The sequence below is a fragment of the Orycteropus afer genome, unplaced genomic scaffold (genome assembly GCF_000298275.1).
Source record: "Orycteropus afer afer isolate SDZICR_OR568_19922 unplaced genomic scaffold, OryAfe1.0 scaffold00822, whole genome shotgun sequence".
NCBI lineage: Eukaryota > Metazoa > Chordata > Mammalia > Tubulidentata > Orycteropodidae > Orycteropus > Orycteropus afer.
In genome coordinates, this window is record NW_006922409.1 from 172,530 (window position 1) to 189,451 (window position 16,922).

The window sequence follows — 16,922 nt, forward strand, 5'->3', positions numbered from 1 at the left end:
TGATGTGTGGATGCACGTCATCTCTCACAACCTGGATGCTGTCACACATAGTTTTGCATGGACTGCTGTAATCACAGGTCATAACCTATACTCATGAAGTGTCACATGTGCATCTACACAGCCTCACATGAACTGTCTCCTCAATTGTACATTATAGCCATAGACTTTCATTAAGTAATCACAAATGCTGACACACACACCACCTAACATTGTCATATATTTGTCACACATAGATTCACACCTCCAGTTTCAGGACTTTGGTAGTTTTATTGTACAAAAGCTTTGAAGGTCCAGACCAGGGATTGTCTGGGGCCCAAAGGGTTGGATTGTAAAGACTGCAGCAGGCTAGGACAGCTGTTCTTATATAGGGTGAGCACAGCACCCCTGCCCTCATGAGCTCAGTGGAGCCACCACAGTGGCAGTGGTGGTTGGAGGCATGGGGCCTGTAGGAAAAGAACCTGTTGGTGAGCCCAACAGGGGTCCTGGGAAAGGCATGAGGTGGCTAACAGGCCCTGACAGCACCACAGGGCCCAGGCCTTGGTAAAGATGGGCAGTACCAGGAGGGCCCAATGTCAAGCCTGAGGGTACCTCCCCACAATTCCCGCTACCACTGCCCCCAGCCACCACCATGAAGCCACCGGCTGGTCCTTCGACTGCTCCTGTGCCTCCCAGGCTTGATCCTCGTTTCTTTTTCCCTTTTCCAGATGCCTTGCGATTTCGAGTCTGAATACCATCCTTCCGCATGGTCAATGGCCGGTTCACCTGTCAAAAAGGAAGTCATGGGTGTTTCCCAAATTCAGACTTTTGGCTTTCTATGTCTCTACCAGGCACACTCCCCCAACCCCACTTTTTTATGACTAGGGAATTGGCTCAAGGAGTAGGGAGTATGCCCCCAGTGTGGTACAGATCTTTTCCTAAGGAATCCTGAGATTGTGAGGTTCCAGGTTTGGGAAAACCTTCAAGACTGATTGAGCTGCCCAAGGTCTGTGGTAAGGGCATGGAAGTTAGCTGATTACTGAAGGTGAGCAAGAGGGGAGATGAAAGGAGACAGGAGATGGAGGAGAGAGAAAGGAGCAGAAGGAAAGGATATGAAAGGAGGGAGTGGAAGGGAAGAAGGAGATGAAGAAGGGAGGAAGGAGGGTGAAAGAGGAAGGCTAATAGAGAAGGAAGAAAGAAGGAGAGAGGAGAATCACAAGAAGAAGACAGGAGACAAAAGAGGAAGAAGAGGAAGGAGAAAGGAAGCAAAGAGGAAGCAAGGAAAGAGGGAAGAGGGAGGAAGAAGAAAAGAGGGGAAAGGGGTTATGAGGGTAAGAAAAGGTTCAGGGTACAAGAGCAGAGTGAGGAGGGGTAACACATAGGGTGAGGACAGGGAAAGCAGAGAAAGGCAGTTCAGAGGGGTAGGGTCTCACTTGATGTAGCTTGTAGTAGAGACCACAGGCATTACACACAGGGTCTCCACTGGCATTTCTCCGCCACAGTGTCGTAGTTGTTGTCTGGCAGTTGGTGCATTGGGTACCTGCACGTTTGCTGACAATCTGGGGAAAGAGAGGACATGAGGATCAGTTCACCAAGGAGGTGGAAGTAAGGAATAAGGGGCTAATAGAGTATGTCAGGACGACTCTAGAGATAAGGGTTAGGTTGAAGGCAGGCCTCCTGTAAAGTCATATTAGGATCTCCTGTACAGAATGAGGATAGGGGTATTTACAGGGTGATGACTCTGGATTCTGTATGGGGCAAAGATGGGCCTTCCTGTATGGGATAAGGGATATTTTGTATCATATGAGGGACTATATCATTGGCTATCAGCTTTGGCTGTGCACTGGAATCACTTGGAGAATTTTAAAAATCCTGATGCCCATAGAGCACCCAAAAGCAATTAAATCAGCACATCTGGGGGAGGAGGCTTAGGTACCAGTTATTTTTAAATGTCCCAAGGTGATTCTAATGTGAAGCCAAGAATTAAAACACTGTTATACAGGCTGAGAACAGAAGTTTCTTTAAGGTTTGAGGACAAGAGTTCCCATTTGAGGCCTCTAAGGGTAGGTTGAGGATAGGAGTTCCTATACATAGCTAGGTTCCTGTATTGGATAAAGGCAGGAGCTCCTATATGGGGATAGAAGTTCCTATATAGGATGACGACAAGGTTTTCTGTACAGAGTGAGGACAGAGAATCTTGTTTGAGGGAAAGGCAGGGATTTCTATACAGGGTAACAGGAAGTTTTTCCTGTATAGGACAAGGGCAAGGATTTCTGTATGGTATTGGGACAAGGGTTCCTAGACATGGAGGTGGGCAGTAGATTCCTGTAAGTATGAGGACGAGGGTTCATATATTGTGTGAAGACGGATTCCCACAGAGCACGACGGCAAGGATTCCTGTACAGTAGTTCCTGTATAAGGTGAGGCAGGCCTGGGGTCTTACCAGGCGCTTCTTGGGCCGGATGAGGGGCCTGTTCTGCCCGTTCATCTTGTGATAGAGGCCACAGGCATTGCACAGATAGTGGCCTGTCCTGTCCCTCCGCCACAGTGGAGTGGCTGTTGCTCCGCAGTTCACACACTCCCTGGCCTCTGATGGGGTGGGTAGAGGAGAACAGGGAGCCAGGCTCAGCTCAAATCTGCCTTGGATCACCCAATATCCCATCTCAACCTCCCTGTCCCTTTTTGAGAATCTCACCACAAGGCGGCAGTGGCAGAGTTCCACACAGCTTGGGAGAGGAATAGGTCCCTGGAGTGAGGGAGTTCCCAGCGGGGGAGAAGAAAGTACTGGAAAAGTCAGGGCCCCCATAAGCACTACTGGGGACAGGAAGTGATGAAGACAGGGCAGGCCCCAGGGTCAAGAGGTCCGGACTCAGCCGCTCTGTCTTTAAGGTCTCCAGGAAGCTGGTACTGCCTTTCCCATCTGGATCTTCAGGGGCCTGGGGAGGGGAGTCCTCACGGGTGGGGCATACAGTTGAGGCAGGGTAGAGCCCCGTCTTGCCATAGGCCCAGCCAGCATATGGTGAGCCCCCTGGAATCCCCTCCACACAGTTGAGCAATGGGTACACCTGAAAGACTGTTAGAGAATGGATATGGGAAGGAAGGAGGAAAGAAGAAGAGACATCAGTCTTAGGTCACCCCCTCCCCTTCAAAGTGCAATGGTGCCCAACAGCCCCCAACATGGTGGCCAAGTTTCCATCCTTCCCACCGGTTACTAGAACAGTTATCAACCACTGGGTGGCTCTTGGATCTTGACCTCCACTGCTCACTCTGGCAACTGCAATAACCTCCAACTATTTCCAAATGGGCTTTGAGAATGACTGTTGGGATTGAGAGCCCTGTAGATCACTTGACAACTAGGACAGCCATCACATACTTCTAATATTGCTTCTCAATATGTCTACCATAATATGGCAAGTTGAAGAGTGTTGGAATTCCAAGGTCTGGGCTTAACTAGGGAGAGTAGTCGGCACATCTATACATAATGATTCCAGCTATTTCCAAGATGATCTAGTGGGAATCTGACCAGGCTAAGGGTCTACATGTCAACCCCAATGCAACTAGCCAATGCCAAGACAGCCATCCAATGGAATTACCTGGGGAATGTCTGTAGGCTTCAGTGTCCCTGTAGTAGGCCAGTGCAGCAGCTGCAGCAGTGGCGGTACTTGGGGCAGTGGAGGAAGCTGCTACATCCAAGCCCTCAGGGCCAGAGGGGAAAAAGACTCCTGACTCTGGTGCTGAGGATACCAGGACAGGATCCACAAACTGGGGCAGGGGTTCTGAGGTCCCCAGGGCCCCCAGGCCAGGGAACTCCATGGGGCCTCTGGGGTTTGACCTGTGAGGACACAAGGGGATTCTCAGACACAGAAATCCTCCCCTCACCTCTTTCTACCTCCTCTTCTTTCCTCCTTTCTTCCTCCTCCCCCTTTATCCTCTCATTCCCCATATTCTTTCTCTTCACTTTCCTATTACCCTCCTCTTCCTCATCTCTTTCCTTTTCCTCTTTCTCCTCCCTTCCCATTCCTCCTTCATCTCTTCCTTATCTTCCACCTCACCCTCTCACTTTCCATCTTTCTCCTTATATGCCCCTTCCCTTCTCGCCCCTCCTCCCTCTCTCCTCTACTTTCATTCCCTCCCTCCTCTTCGTTCTCTTCCTCTTCTTCCTCCCTCCCATTCCCTCTCTTGTTCCTTCTCTTCCACTTCTTGTCCTCCTTTTTCCTCCTATCCCGTCTTCCTTTCCCCATCTCTCCTTTCAACTCTTCTTTTCCCTCTTTCTGCTCAACTTCTCTTCCTTCCTTCTCCTCCTCTCCTCTTTCTCCTCATTTCACTCCTTCTTTCTTGTTTTCTTCTTCCCTTCTTCTCTCCTCCTTTACCTTCTGTTCCTCCTTGCCCTCTTCTTCTACCTTTTCCTCTCTCTTCTTCCCTTCATCCTTCTCCTTCCTTTACCTTCCTTCTGTTCTCTTCCTCTAGCTTTTCTTCTCCTTGTTCTCGCACTTCCTCCTTTTTCATCCACCTCGTCTCCCTCTTTCTTCTTCTATATCTACTCCTCCACTCCTCTTTCCTCCTTCTCCTACTTTTCTCTTCCCTCCTGCTCCTTAACCTTCTCCTCCCTCTCCTTCTCCCCTTCTTTCTTATCCATCTCCTCTCCCTCTTCCTTTTCTGCTCATCTTTCTCTCCCTTCCTCTTTTTCTCCTCCCCTCCTCCTCTTCTACTTCCTCTTCTTATTTCTCTCCTCCCCTGTACTCCCCCCCTCCTCTCCAGAAGAGTCTGAGTAGGGGTGGGAGGGTACAGACCCAGGGTCCCTTGAACTCCTTGGTCACCCCTCTGGTCTTTGGGGTTTACCCTCCCATACTCCCCAACTTCATTCCTATCAATTGCATCTTGCCTTCTGACTTTCTCAGAAACCCATGGTTTCCGGTTAGACTCCCTCCTCCCCCATCTCTGCAGACAGGGGCCCCCCTCAGTTCCTCCCTGCTCCATGGGGGGGTCAGTACCCCCCACTGCTTATCTATGCCATCCCCGCCCAACTTTTGAAATTACCCCAAGGCCACTGGCTTCCTCTAAGAGGGGGCCAGGTGGGAAGTGTTCTCTCTACCCTTACCCTCTCCCCTGCCATAGTTCTATTTCCAAGCTTCTTTAGTCCCCCCCTTTCCCAAGCCTCAGTTTCCCCATCTACCAGATAAGAGGTGGTGGCAGGGGCTGAGCTGAGACCTGTGAGATTGCAAGAGGTCTCTCCTCCCTTTGTCTCTATCTTTCCCTATAAGTCTCTCTTTACCTCTCTGTCTCATGTCTCTTTCTCACTGACTCTGCTTGTTCTCAGTCTGATTCTTTCTCCTTCATCTATAATTCCACAAATGCTTGCCTTCTTCCTGTGTGCTTTTATGAATGTCTAATGTTTTTCTCTCCCTTTCTGTCTCTCCATGTATCTCTGTCTCTCTGATTGTCCTTCTCCATTTTTATTTCTGTCTCTGTCTTTTTGTTTTTCTCCATCTCATTCTGTCTCTTTTTCTTAGCTCACTCTCTGTATCTCCTTCTGTCACTCTCCACTCGAATCTATGAACATCTGTCTGTATCTTTCCATCTTCATCAGTCTTTCTGTGTCTCACACTCTTTTTCTGTTTGTTTGCCTCTCTCCTCTGACTCCTTCTTTGGGCCCTCTGGCCTTCTTTCCATGATTCTCACAGTCCAGACCATAACCCACTGCACACAGCCCAGGAAAGGGAGTCAGAAAACCTGGGTTCCAGTCATGCCCTTTCCCTGCCAAGCCCTGTGTATCTGAGGGACCTAATTTCCCTGCTTGTAGGGTGAGGTGATGGGGATGGAGTAAGCCATTTTCAAAACCCCCACCTACACGATCCATTGTGTAGGCAGGCTAAGGGTCAGACCCAGGGTTGGAGTGGTCTGGGAAAGAGATGGGTCTGTGAATGCATCCACCACCACCCCTTCTCTGCCCCAGTGTCCTGCTGTCTCTCCCTGGGGAGTGTGTTTCACTGTGATCTCCCCATCTCAGTCTCCACCTCTTTCCTCTCTGTTTCTAATTCTTTGTTAATCTCTGTCTCTCCAGAATTCTTTCTATCTGGGAGTATCTCCCTCTAAATCTGTATCTTACCCTCTTTTTCTCTTCCTAGGTCTGTCTCTCTCTAGCATTCTCTCTCTCTTTCCTGGGGTCTCTCTGTCCCTTGCTCTTTCTTTGATTCTCTGTTTCTATATCTATTTCTCCTTTCTCTCTCTCCATGTCTCTGTTCCTTGCTCTTCTCCTTTCTCCGTCTCTGTCTCTATCTCTTTTTTTCCCCATCTCTATCATTTTATTTCTCTCTGTGTGTCACTGTATGTTTCTTGATCTCTTTCTGTTTCTATCCCCACTATTCCCTCATCCTTTCATTCTCACCTCACCTCTTCCAGTCCCATTGTTCCCCACCCCTGCACTCAGCATCTTGGCGGGTCCAAGGCTGCCCACTCCTCCCATGACAGGGGCCCAGCCCCCCCCACACACACACACACTCAGTTATCACTGTCCAGACAGAGATAAAGTTTATCTCGAGGCTGGGGGATATGAAAGCTCCTTATCAGCTACCCCACTAGAGTTAAGTGCTGCCCCAACAGCAGCAGGCAGCAGCCCGGCACCCTCGCCTCTCTCTCGGCCCCAGCCCCTCACCCCAGGTAACAACCCTATGGCAGCCCTCAAGGGAGGGTCCCAAGGGACTGAAGGGCACGTAGATGAAGTCTGGGAGTCAGATAGGAGACTTGGGGGATTAGAGGCAGACTTTGAGGATCAGATATAGGGTAGAGGAGTCAGTGAGAGAGAGATTTTAGGATGTAGCTATGGAGTTTAGGAGAAGCAGATATGGGGTTTGAGGAGCAGGCACAAGTTTGGAAGTTTGGAAACACAGTTTGGGTTCAGAAATAGGTTGGGATAGCAGAAGGGGTTGAGGATCAGATGTGAAGTTTGAAAGTCAGCTAAAGATTAGAAGGTGGAGACTTAGTTTTGGGGTGAGAGGTGGACTTTGAGGATCATAGAACAGTTTGGGGGATCCAAGGGTTTTACTGGAACAGAGGTGGAGTTTAGGTAGACAGAAATGTGGCTGATGACTAGAGATGGGTTATAAGAGGAGATGTAGAATTTGAGAAGCCAGGATGGAATTGGGATGGGGAAGGGATTGGGGCTAGAGATGACTTTTTTTGGGGGCAGAGACATGTTTGGGGGCAGAAATAGGTTTAAAGAAGGCAGACATGAGGGGGGCCAGATTTAGGGGAGTAGACTTGGTGTTTGAGGTGGCAAAGATATTTTGGTGAGCAGGTGGAAGGTTGGGGGAAAGTTATGGTTTTGGGAGATCAGAGAGAAGTCACAAGGAACAAGTATTGGGTTTGACAGACAGAGATGGAGGCAGGAAGATGGAGCTGGGGTTTGGAGGGTCAGAGAAAAGATTGGGGGATCAGAGAAGGCATTTGGGGCATTGTTGAGGGTGTTGTGGAGCAGACAGTTTGGGAACAGAAATGGGCTTGGGGGAGCAAACATGGGGTTTAGGGAAGAACTCAGGGAAGAATCTCAGTGAAAATCAGATTGGGGCCAAGATAGGGTTTTGGAGGAATGAAAGCATGTTTTAGGGCACAGAAGTGGGATTTATGGGAGACAGACCAAGGGCGTGGGGATCAGAGTTAAGGGATCAAGGGAACAGAGCTGTCTTGGAAGGAATGGATGAGAATCAGGGCAGAGAGATGAAGTTTGGGGTGTAGATTTGGGGGCAGAGATGGGGGCTGGAAAGACATGGGTGGGTTTTGGGGAGCTGTGAAGGGATTCAGAGGGGCACATACTTTGGGGACCAGTGTTGGGGAGCCTGGAGCAAGCTAGAGGAATAGGCATGAGGTTAGGTACAGCAGGCTTGGGGATTGCCTTGCTGGGGGCTCTTTGAGGGTTGAGACTGACCTGGGTTGGTGGGTGCGGAGGGTTCAGCTGCCTCTGGGACGTGGTGAGCTCGAGCTGAAGTGATCCCAGGAGGTGTCCTGGCTGGCCTTGGCCTTTGAGGCTCCCTTCCTCCCTCCCTCCCTCCCTCCCTCCCTCCACTCTCCCTCCTCCCTCCTCCAGGGAGTGGCTGGTGCCCTAGTGGGTGGGGCGGTCCAGGGAAGGGGGCAGGCTCCCTGCTTGTGGGGCACCTCATGGACACTGGGGGTCCTTCCTGATCTCACCTGCCCACCCTGTGCATTCTTGGATCCCACTTGCCTTGGGCTCCTGTGGACTTCAATGTCCGGCCAAGTGAAATGGACTGAAACCAGATAACCTGAAAATAGCAGATACAGTTTTATAATTTCTCTAGGCTTTTTCATGAGTGTTTGTAAAGCCTACTGTATGCTGGATCAGGTGTGGGCTGGACCCTTATGTATGTGAATCACCCTAGGTACAGGGAGAGGAGGGATGTGAGTGTACCCATTGTGCAGGTGAGAAGAATGAGGCTTAAGGAGGTTCAGTGGGATTTGAACCAGAGCCTGTGGGGCACCTTGATGACCCAGGTTCAGTCTCAAGGCCAGGCCAGGGCTGGTGGGAGGCAGGGGCACACTTACTCAGCGCCCCACTGGGGCTTACGCCAGCTCTGGCCTGCTCTGGGCCAGCAGATAAGTCTTATCAGATGGAGGCTACCGTGGCTGTTGGCCGCAGTAACAGGCTGTCGGGGTGGGGGTGGGGGGTGGGGCGCTGGGGTGCCCAGGGATGCAACCTCAAATTCTCACTGCCATGTTGCTTTGGAGGCGGGAAACTGAGGTGACAGCTGTGGTTAGTTCCTCTGTGGATCCTCAAGGAGTGGGATAATGAGGGGGGAAGGAAAGGATGCAGAGAATTGAAGGGACAGAGACAAGAGAGTCAGAGAGATAGAAGGAGACAGACACAGAGATAGACAGAAAGAGATGGAAATGGGGAGACACAGGGAACAACAGATAAACAGAGAGAAAGAGACAGAAAGCTGGAAAGAGAGAGAGAGAGGAAGCGCATGAGCACAAAGAGAAAGGATTAAGAGAGGGAGAGACACAGAGTGAGTCAGAAACAGTTAAAAACATGGACAGAGAAGCAAAGGAGAACAAGACACAGACAGAGATGGGCATAGGGAAAAAGAGAGTCTGAAAGTGACAGAGACCAAGAATACAGGTGGTGCAACTGAGAAGGGAGACAAAGATGATGTTGTAGAGAAGGGGACAGAGAAAGAGAGAGATTGAGAGTCTGAGAGAGAGTTCAGGAGATCCCTGAACTAAGCCCTGGGCAGGTGGTGCTGGGGTGGATGGGACAGGGGGATATAGTCATCGTGAGGGACCCCTGAGGACAGCTGGATGTCTGCACCTCAGCCCCCCACCCCATTCTACCCTGCCCTAGCACCTCCTCACAATAGTAACAATGACAACCACCCCAGAGTCTCCGTGTAAAATCATCTAACACACAGAGTAGGTGTCTAGTTTTGGGGTCCCCATAGGACAGGGCATGAGACCACGTAGTCAGTGCATTTGGGCTCCATGGAACAGGGAGCTCCCTTGACCATCCATTTCACTGATGAGGAGATCGAAACTCAGAGAGGGCAGAGGACAATGATGGAGCCCTGGGTCAGCGGGATCTGTTTGCCCTGTAGCCCACCCCAGAGAAAGTTTACCATCCTCATTGCACCTCTGAGCCTCAGGGTCCCCATATGTAAAATGGGAGGTTTGCGGAGGAAAGATACTGAAGTCACGACTTCCTATTGGTTAAACTCCTGCTGAGTGCCACTCCTGTGATGGGCCTTTTTAATAAGAAGAAAGACAACAAAGATATTTATGACTTAAGTGATGATGGCTTCAGGACATGGATTCCGGAGCCACCTTTGTTCATAGACTGTGTGACCCTGGGTGAGTTACTACTCCTTTTGGACCTCAGTGCCTCACCTGTGAAAATGAAGTTACAATAGTAACTACTCAATAGAATGACATGGAAGACTAAATGTGTCTTGATCCGTCACTTGAGACTGACATCTCAACGCATGTTAAATATTCTTATTTATTTATTTTTTGGTACCTACTGTATATGAGGCACAATACTTGGCCCTTTCTTACTAACACTAGTACTGATCTAGTATTGATGCCAATAATATGCTGACACCAATACTAATTCTAATTACTAATAGTAATATTAATTCTAGGAGCTCTGGTAGCATAGTGGCTAAAGCACTTGACTGCTAACCAGAAGGCTGGCGGTTCAAACCCACCAGCCACTCCTCGGAAGGAAGGTTGGGCAATCCTACTTCCGTAGTGATACTGCCTTGGAAACCCAAGGAGGGGTCGCTATGAGTCGGGGCCGACTCGACGGCACATAACAACAACAACAACAACAATATTAATTCTAATATTGATACTCACCCTAATACTAATTTTATAGTAATAGTAATCTAATACTAATTTAATACTAATATCATTCTTAATACTACTAAAATACTAATTCTAAAACAAGTAGTTATTATTCATTCTAATTTTAACAACAACAATAATAACACTAATACTAATTTTGATACTAACATCTTTACTAACACTACTATAATAATAACAGCAGCAGCATTATTCGCTGATCAATGGTTGCATGCTGGGCACTGTGCTAAGTGTGCTCCATGTATAATTTTATCCCATCCTCATAAGGATCTTGTAGTATGAGTGCATATAATTGTTCCCATCTTCCAAACTGAGAATTGGTGCAGAGAAATGAAGATGCTTATCCAAGGTTCTAGGTTCTTGTCTCAACTTTAACAGTGGTTTGCTGCATGATTCCTGGGCAGGCCACCTTTCTCAACCTGTTTATTCACCTGAAAAATGGATATAATCTCAGAATCCATGTGGAATGTAACCATTTGGCAAAGGGCCTGCCTAAACGAAAAAAACCGAAACCCACTGCCATCAAGTAGATTCCAATTCATAGCAACCCTAAGGGACAAAGTAGAACTTGCCCCATAGGGTTTCCAAGGCTCTAAGTCTTTACGGAAACAGCCTGTCTCATCTGTCTCCCTTAGAGTGGCTGGTGAGTTCAAACCACCAACTTTTTGGTTAGCAGTTGAATGCTTTAACCACTGCGGCACCAGAGTGCCTGTTGGCACACCATAAATGGTGTGCTCCAAAAATGGTAACTCCCATCATTGTTCTTATTATTAGAAACAACAATTGCAATGTTGGGAGTGAGGCTGGGCAATCTGCCCTCATAGGGAAGGGCAGGCTGGAGGGGAACACATGCAGGGTTCGGCTGCTGGACTCACACCTCATTTCTTCATTCCTGGAGAGGACAAAGGGCTCAGGAAGGAAAGTAAGGGTTCTTCAGGGCCCTACCTCCAGTGACAGCTAGAAACTGCCCCCCAGGCTCTGAGGCCAAGCCTTACCCCATTCCCTCCCCCAACCCCTGGAGGGGGAACAGGCCCAGAAGTCTGCGGCTGCAGTTCAGCCAGCAGGCAGGCAGCTGGGAGAGGGCAGATAAGGGAATCAGCAGGACCAGGCCAGGCTTTGGGGGAGACTGGGGTGTGTGGGGGGGTGTCCGGGCCAGCTGCCTCCTCTCTGTCAGGCTTCCATTTGAGACTCAGCTCCAACGTCCTCTCTTCCTGGAAGTCTTCCCTAACTGGCTCCCTCCCTACCAGCATCTTTAGGGGGGGCCCACAGCCCCACTTGGCCAAGGCCCATGGCATTTGGACTGTTTGTGTTTCCTCCTGGAGCCCACCAGGGTGGAGATGGAGTCCAACTCACCTCCGTGTCAATAGCACTGAGAAACAGCAACCAAATCCTGGCCAAAGAGTCAAACATTAGCCTATAGAACAAAACTGTTTTTTAATAACCTAGTTCAAAAAGATATAAAGGAGACTACAATAAGCATTCACTTTTGTCAAATATTAATCATTTATCTTCTTTATTTCAGATCATTTTAAAAAGAAAAAAGATAGTACAGATACAGCTGAAGTTCTTGCATGGGTTCTATTTCCCTTTCTCCTTCCACTCCCTGAGTTTGGTGTTCATCTTCCCCATGAGTATGTTTCTCCCATTATTACATATTTAAGGAGTGCCTGGGTGATGCAAAGGGTTAATGTGCTCTGCTAATGATGAAAGACTGGAGGTTCCAGTCCACCCAGAGGGGCCTTGAAACAAAGGCCTGGCTGACTACTTCCAAAAAATCGTCTATTTAAAACCATATGGAGCACAGTTCTGCTCTGACATGCATGGGGTCACCAGGAGTCGGGATGGATTCAATAGCAACTGGTTTCTGGTTTTTATGTATTTGTAAACAACAGCATGTGATGCTGCTTTTTGCCTATTTTTGAACTTCATCTAGATGAAATCACACAGTATGTGCTTCTTTTGCTCCACATAGTATCTGTGACATTCACCCACATTATTATGTGTGACAATAATTCATTCCTTTTTTTAAATTAAGATATAATTCATATACCATGACATTTACCCTTTTAAAGTGTACAATTTGGTGGTTTTTAGTATACTCACAGGTTGGGCAACCATCAACACTATCTAATTCCAGAACAGTTTCATCACCCCAAAAAGCAAACCTGTACTCATTAGCAGCCAATCCCTATTTCCTCTACTTTCCCCCCATCCACTGGCAACCATAAGTCTACTTTCTGTATCTATGGATTTTTTTATTCTGGCCTGTTATATAAATGGAACCATATGATCTTTTGTGACTGACTTCTTTCTTTATTTATGACTGAGTAATATTTTATTGTATGAAAATAGCACATTATACTTATCCATTCATTAATTGATGGACATTTTTGGCTATTATAATGCTACTGTGACTTTCATCTACAAGTTTTTGTGTGGGTATATGTTTTCTTTTTTAAATATAGTATTTTATTACATTTTTGGTGAAACTTTACACAAGTTAAATTCCCACCCAACAATTTCTACACAAGTTGTTCTGTGACATTGGTTACATTCTTCACAGTGTGTGAACATTCTTATTATTTCCATTCTGGTTGTTCTGTTTCCATTAATCTAGTTTCCCTGCCCACTTAACATTCTCATCTTTGTTTTAAAGTAATTGTTGACTGTTTGGTCTCATATAGGTAATTTTTTAAAAAAGAGTGCAGTACTTACAGGTGATATTCATTATTTTTTTTGGCTAATTTGTTATTTACCTACAAGATGACCTCAGGGTTCAAGATCTGAAGAGTATCTCAGAGCAATAGTCTCAGGGAGTTCACCAGTCTCAACCAGTCCAGTAAGACTTTTTTTTTTTTTTTTTAGGTTCTGTTCCACATTGTTCTCCCATTCTATGAAGACTCATCTATTGTGGCCCTGATTAGAATGGTCTTGGTACGCAGGCACTATCTAGTTCTTCTGGTCTCAGGGTAGCTGAAGCCATGGTTTATGTAGACTATTTGTCCTATGGACTAATTTCTTTTTTTATGACATGTTTTCATTTCTTCTTCGCTTCCACCTAGAAGTGTAATTGCTAGGTCATATGATAAGTCTGTGTTAACTTTTGAGAAACTGCCAAATTGCTTCCCATAGCAACTACATCATTTTACATTCCCATCAGCAATGTATGAGGGTTCAAATTTCTTCATATCCTCTCTAATACTTGTTATGTCCCCTTTTTTGATATAACTGTCCTAGCTAGTAAGAGGAGCTCTGGTGGCCCTGTGGTTAAGGCTTTGGGCTGCTAAACAAAAGATCAGCAGTTAGAACCCCCCTGCCACTCCATGGGAGAAAGATGAGGCAGTCTGCTTCTGTAAAGATTTATAGCTTTGGAAAGCCTATAGGGGTTGCTATGAGTCTGAATTGACTTGATGGTAGTGGGTTTGGTTTGGGTTTGCGTCCTAATGAGTGTGAAGTGGTATCTCATTATAGTTTGATTTGCATTTCTCTAAGGAGCTCTGGTGGTGTACTAGTTAAAATATTTGGCTACTAACCAAATGATCGGTAGTTCAAACTCACCAGCTGCTCCACAGAAGAAAGATGAGGTTCTGCTTCTGTAAAGATTTACAGTCTTGGAAACCCCATGGGGTCACTATGAGTCAGAATTCACTTGATGGCAGTGAGTTTGAGTGAAAGAATGACTAATGATGTTGAGCATCTTTTCATGTGGTTATTGGACATTTATATATCTTCTTTTTAAAAAAAAAATTTATTTTGCTTTGGGTGCAAATTTACATGTTGTTGTTGTTTGTCGTTGAGTCGGACCTGACTCATAGCAACCCCTCCTTAGGTTTCCCAGGCAGTATCACTATGGAAGTAGAGTGCCCAGCAAGCTTGTTTTACATTCAACAGTTCATGCACAACTAATTTCACGCCCCTGATTACCAATCCCCAATTGTATAAAACTCTCCTTCCCTCTCCTCCCTGTAACCACCCCCTCCCTGTGCCCTTCTTGTCTATGCATTCCTGTCTGTCCAGCTTTCCCTTATGTGAGTGCTACCCCTCTCGTGTCTCATGGCTAGTTGATTTAAGGGGTGCATCTCCCTAGAGTAGGTGGGTACATCAACCTGAGGTAGGTGTTCTGCATGTAGATCTTTCTACTGTTGAGCTGAGAGCCAATCCATGTAAGTGAGTCAATTTCTAGGCCCAAAAGATAACCCAGGACCATAGTCTCAGAGGTTCCACCACTCTCTATCTGACCAGTAATTCTGGTCATTTTTGTGTTTTTGAATTTTGTTCCACATTTTTCCTCCCACTCTATCCAGGATCTCCAATTTTGATCCCTTTCTGAGCAGCTGGCATTGGTAGCTGGGCACCACCTAGTTCTTCTGGTCTCAGGTCATGGAGGCTGAGGTCCTTGTGGTCCATTTTATCTTTGAACTAATTGTTTCCAGGTGACTTTGATTTTCTTCACTCTTCTTTGCATCAGATGAGAGGAGACCAATAGTTGTATCTTAGATGGCCGCTCGAGAGGTTTTAATCCTTTGTACATTTTAAATTGTATTGTCTTTTTATTGTTGAGTTGTAAGAGTTATTTTTATATTGTGGATTCTATACCTTTATACCACCACCTGTCTGTCAGTTTGTCATACTGTGGTGGCTTATGTGTTCATATGGATCTGGATGCTATGCCACTGATATCTCAAAATATCAGTAGGGTTACCTATGGTGAACAGGTTACAGTGGAACTTCCAGATTAAGACAGACCAAGAAAAAGGCCTGGAGATCTGCTTTTTAAAATTAGCCAGTGAAAATCTTATGCATAACAACAGAATATTGTCAGAGAGATAGTGCTGGAAGATAACCTCCACAGGTTGGTAGGCACTCAAAATATGACTGAGGAAGAACTGCTTCCTCAGAGTAGAGTCAATCTTAATGACGTGGATTCTACCGTGGAGTTGATTACCAGTCTCATCATGGGAAATACTACATCCAGCTGCCCAGCCACTCAAACAGGCCTAGCGAAGTTGACATACAAACAATGGGGTCCATTGCTAGCGTATAGAAATATGATCTATTTTTATACACTGATCTTGTGTCCTAATCCTTGCAGAGCTTGTTTATTCATTCCAATAATTTTGTAGTGGATTCCTTAAGATTTTCCATGTATAAGATCATATCATCTGCAAATAGAGATAGTTTTGCTTCTTCCTTTTCAATTTGGATGCTTTTTATTTACTTTCCCAAATGCCTTGGCTAGACTCTCCAGGACAACGTTGACTACAAGCGCAGAGAGCAGATATCCTTGTCTTGTTCCTGATCTTCAGGGTAAAGCTTTCAGTCTTTCACCATTAAATATAATGTTAGCTGTGGGTTTTTCGTAGATGCCCTTTATCAGTTTAATGATATTCCCTTCTATTCCTAGTTTGTTGGGTGTTGTTATTGTTTTTATCTTGAAAGATGTTGGATTCTGTCAAATGCTTTTTCTGCATCTATTGAGATGGTCATGTCCTTAATTCTATCAATATGGTACATGATATTGAATGATTTTCCCGTGTTTTAGCTTGCTGCTGTAACAGAAATACCACAAGTGGGTGGCTTTAGCAAACAGAAATTTATTATCTCACAGTTCTGGAGACTAAAAGTCCAAATTGGAGCCTCAGCCATGTCAGTTCCTTTGTGACCATCTCTCTTTGTTTCTGGTGACTGCCAGTGATCTTTGGCATTCCTTCACATTCCTGTGGCTATTCTTCTCCTTTCATAACTCAGAAATGTTAGGTTTAGGACCCACTCTACTCTGGTATAACCTCACTAACATAACAAAAGAAAACCCCTATTTCCAAAAAGGGTCATATTTACAGGTTCAGGGGTTAGGATTTCAGTATATATTTGGGGAGGGGCACAATTAAATCCCTAATAGTAACCTTGCATTTCTTGGATAAATCCCACTTGGTTATGGTGTATGATCCTTTGTATATGTTGCTGGGTTCAATTTGCTAGTATTTTGTTTAAGATTTTCACATCATATTCATAAGAGACATTGATCTATGGTTTTCTCATCTTGTGATGTCTTTCTTCATCTGGTTTTGGTATCAGAGCAATACTGATCTCATAATTTCATTCCTTTTTTATTATTGAGTAGTATTTCATGGAACAGTTCGTTGACCCTTTTTATGGTTGGGTTTGTTAAACCTGCTGATGGGCATTTGAATTTTTTTTTTCATTTTTCCTTATTAAAGCAAGTCTACAATTTACAAACTCATATTCCTCTCCCGGGGAGCTCTGGTGGCATAGTGCCTAAGGCATTTTGACTGCTAACCAGAAGGCTGATGGTTCAAACCCACTAGCCACGTCTCAGAAGGAAGGTTGGAAAATCTACTTCCATAGTGATATCGCCTCAGAAACTGTTCTGGTGACCTGGTGCCACTCTGACAGGAACATACCACAAATGGGATGGCCTTAACAAACAGGAGTTTATTCTTACAATTTGGAGGCTTTAAGTCCAAGTTCAAAGTCCCAGGATCTAGGGGCTGGGTAAAAGCTTCTCAACTTTGGGGTCCAGCTCTGCCTCCTGCTCCCGGCCCACTGGAGCTAGAGGC

The 16,922-nt window shown here is 46.2% G+C and overlaps 1 protein-coding gene across 1 annotated transcript; it reads right to left on the bottom strand.

Moving 5' to 3' along the window:
• Positions 1 to 390: 390 nt before the first annotated feature.
• On the bottom strand, positions 391 to 3,789 carry GATA1 (GATA binding protein 1). Its single transcript, XM_007957897.2, has 5 exons — positions 3,570 to 3,789; positions 2,672 to 3,049; positions 2,420 to 2,565; positions 1,410 to 1,535; positions 391 to 762 (listed from the first exon to the last, which is right to left on the bottom strand). The coding sequence occupies exons 1-5, from the start codon at positions 3,787 to 3,789 to the stop codon at positions 391 to 393; spliced, it is 1,242 nt and encodes a 413-aa protein (XP_007956088.1).
• Positions 3,790 to 16,922: the final 13,133 nt, after the last annotated feature.

What these genes read in the sequence shown, in the direction of transcription:
- GATA1 (XM_007957897.2), bottom strand. Translation starts at nt 3,789, where the DNA reads ATGGAGTTCCCTGGCCTGGGGGCCCTGGGGACCTCAGAACCCCTGCCC. An exon ending in AGCCTACAGACATTCCCCAG is followed by an intron (nt 3,050 to 3,569) that starts GTAATTCCATTG and finishes ATTCTCTAACAG; the next exon opens with TCTTTCAGGTGTACCCATTG. An exon ending in TCTACTACAAGCTACATCAA is followed by an intron (nt 763 to 1,409) that starts GTGAGACCCTAC and finishes CCTTTTTGACAG; the next exon opens with GTGAACCGGCCATTGACCAT.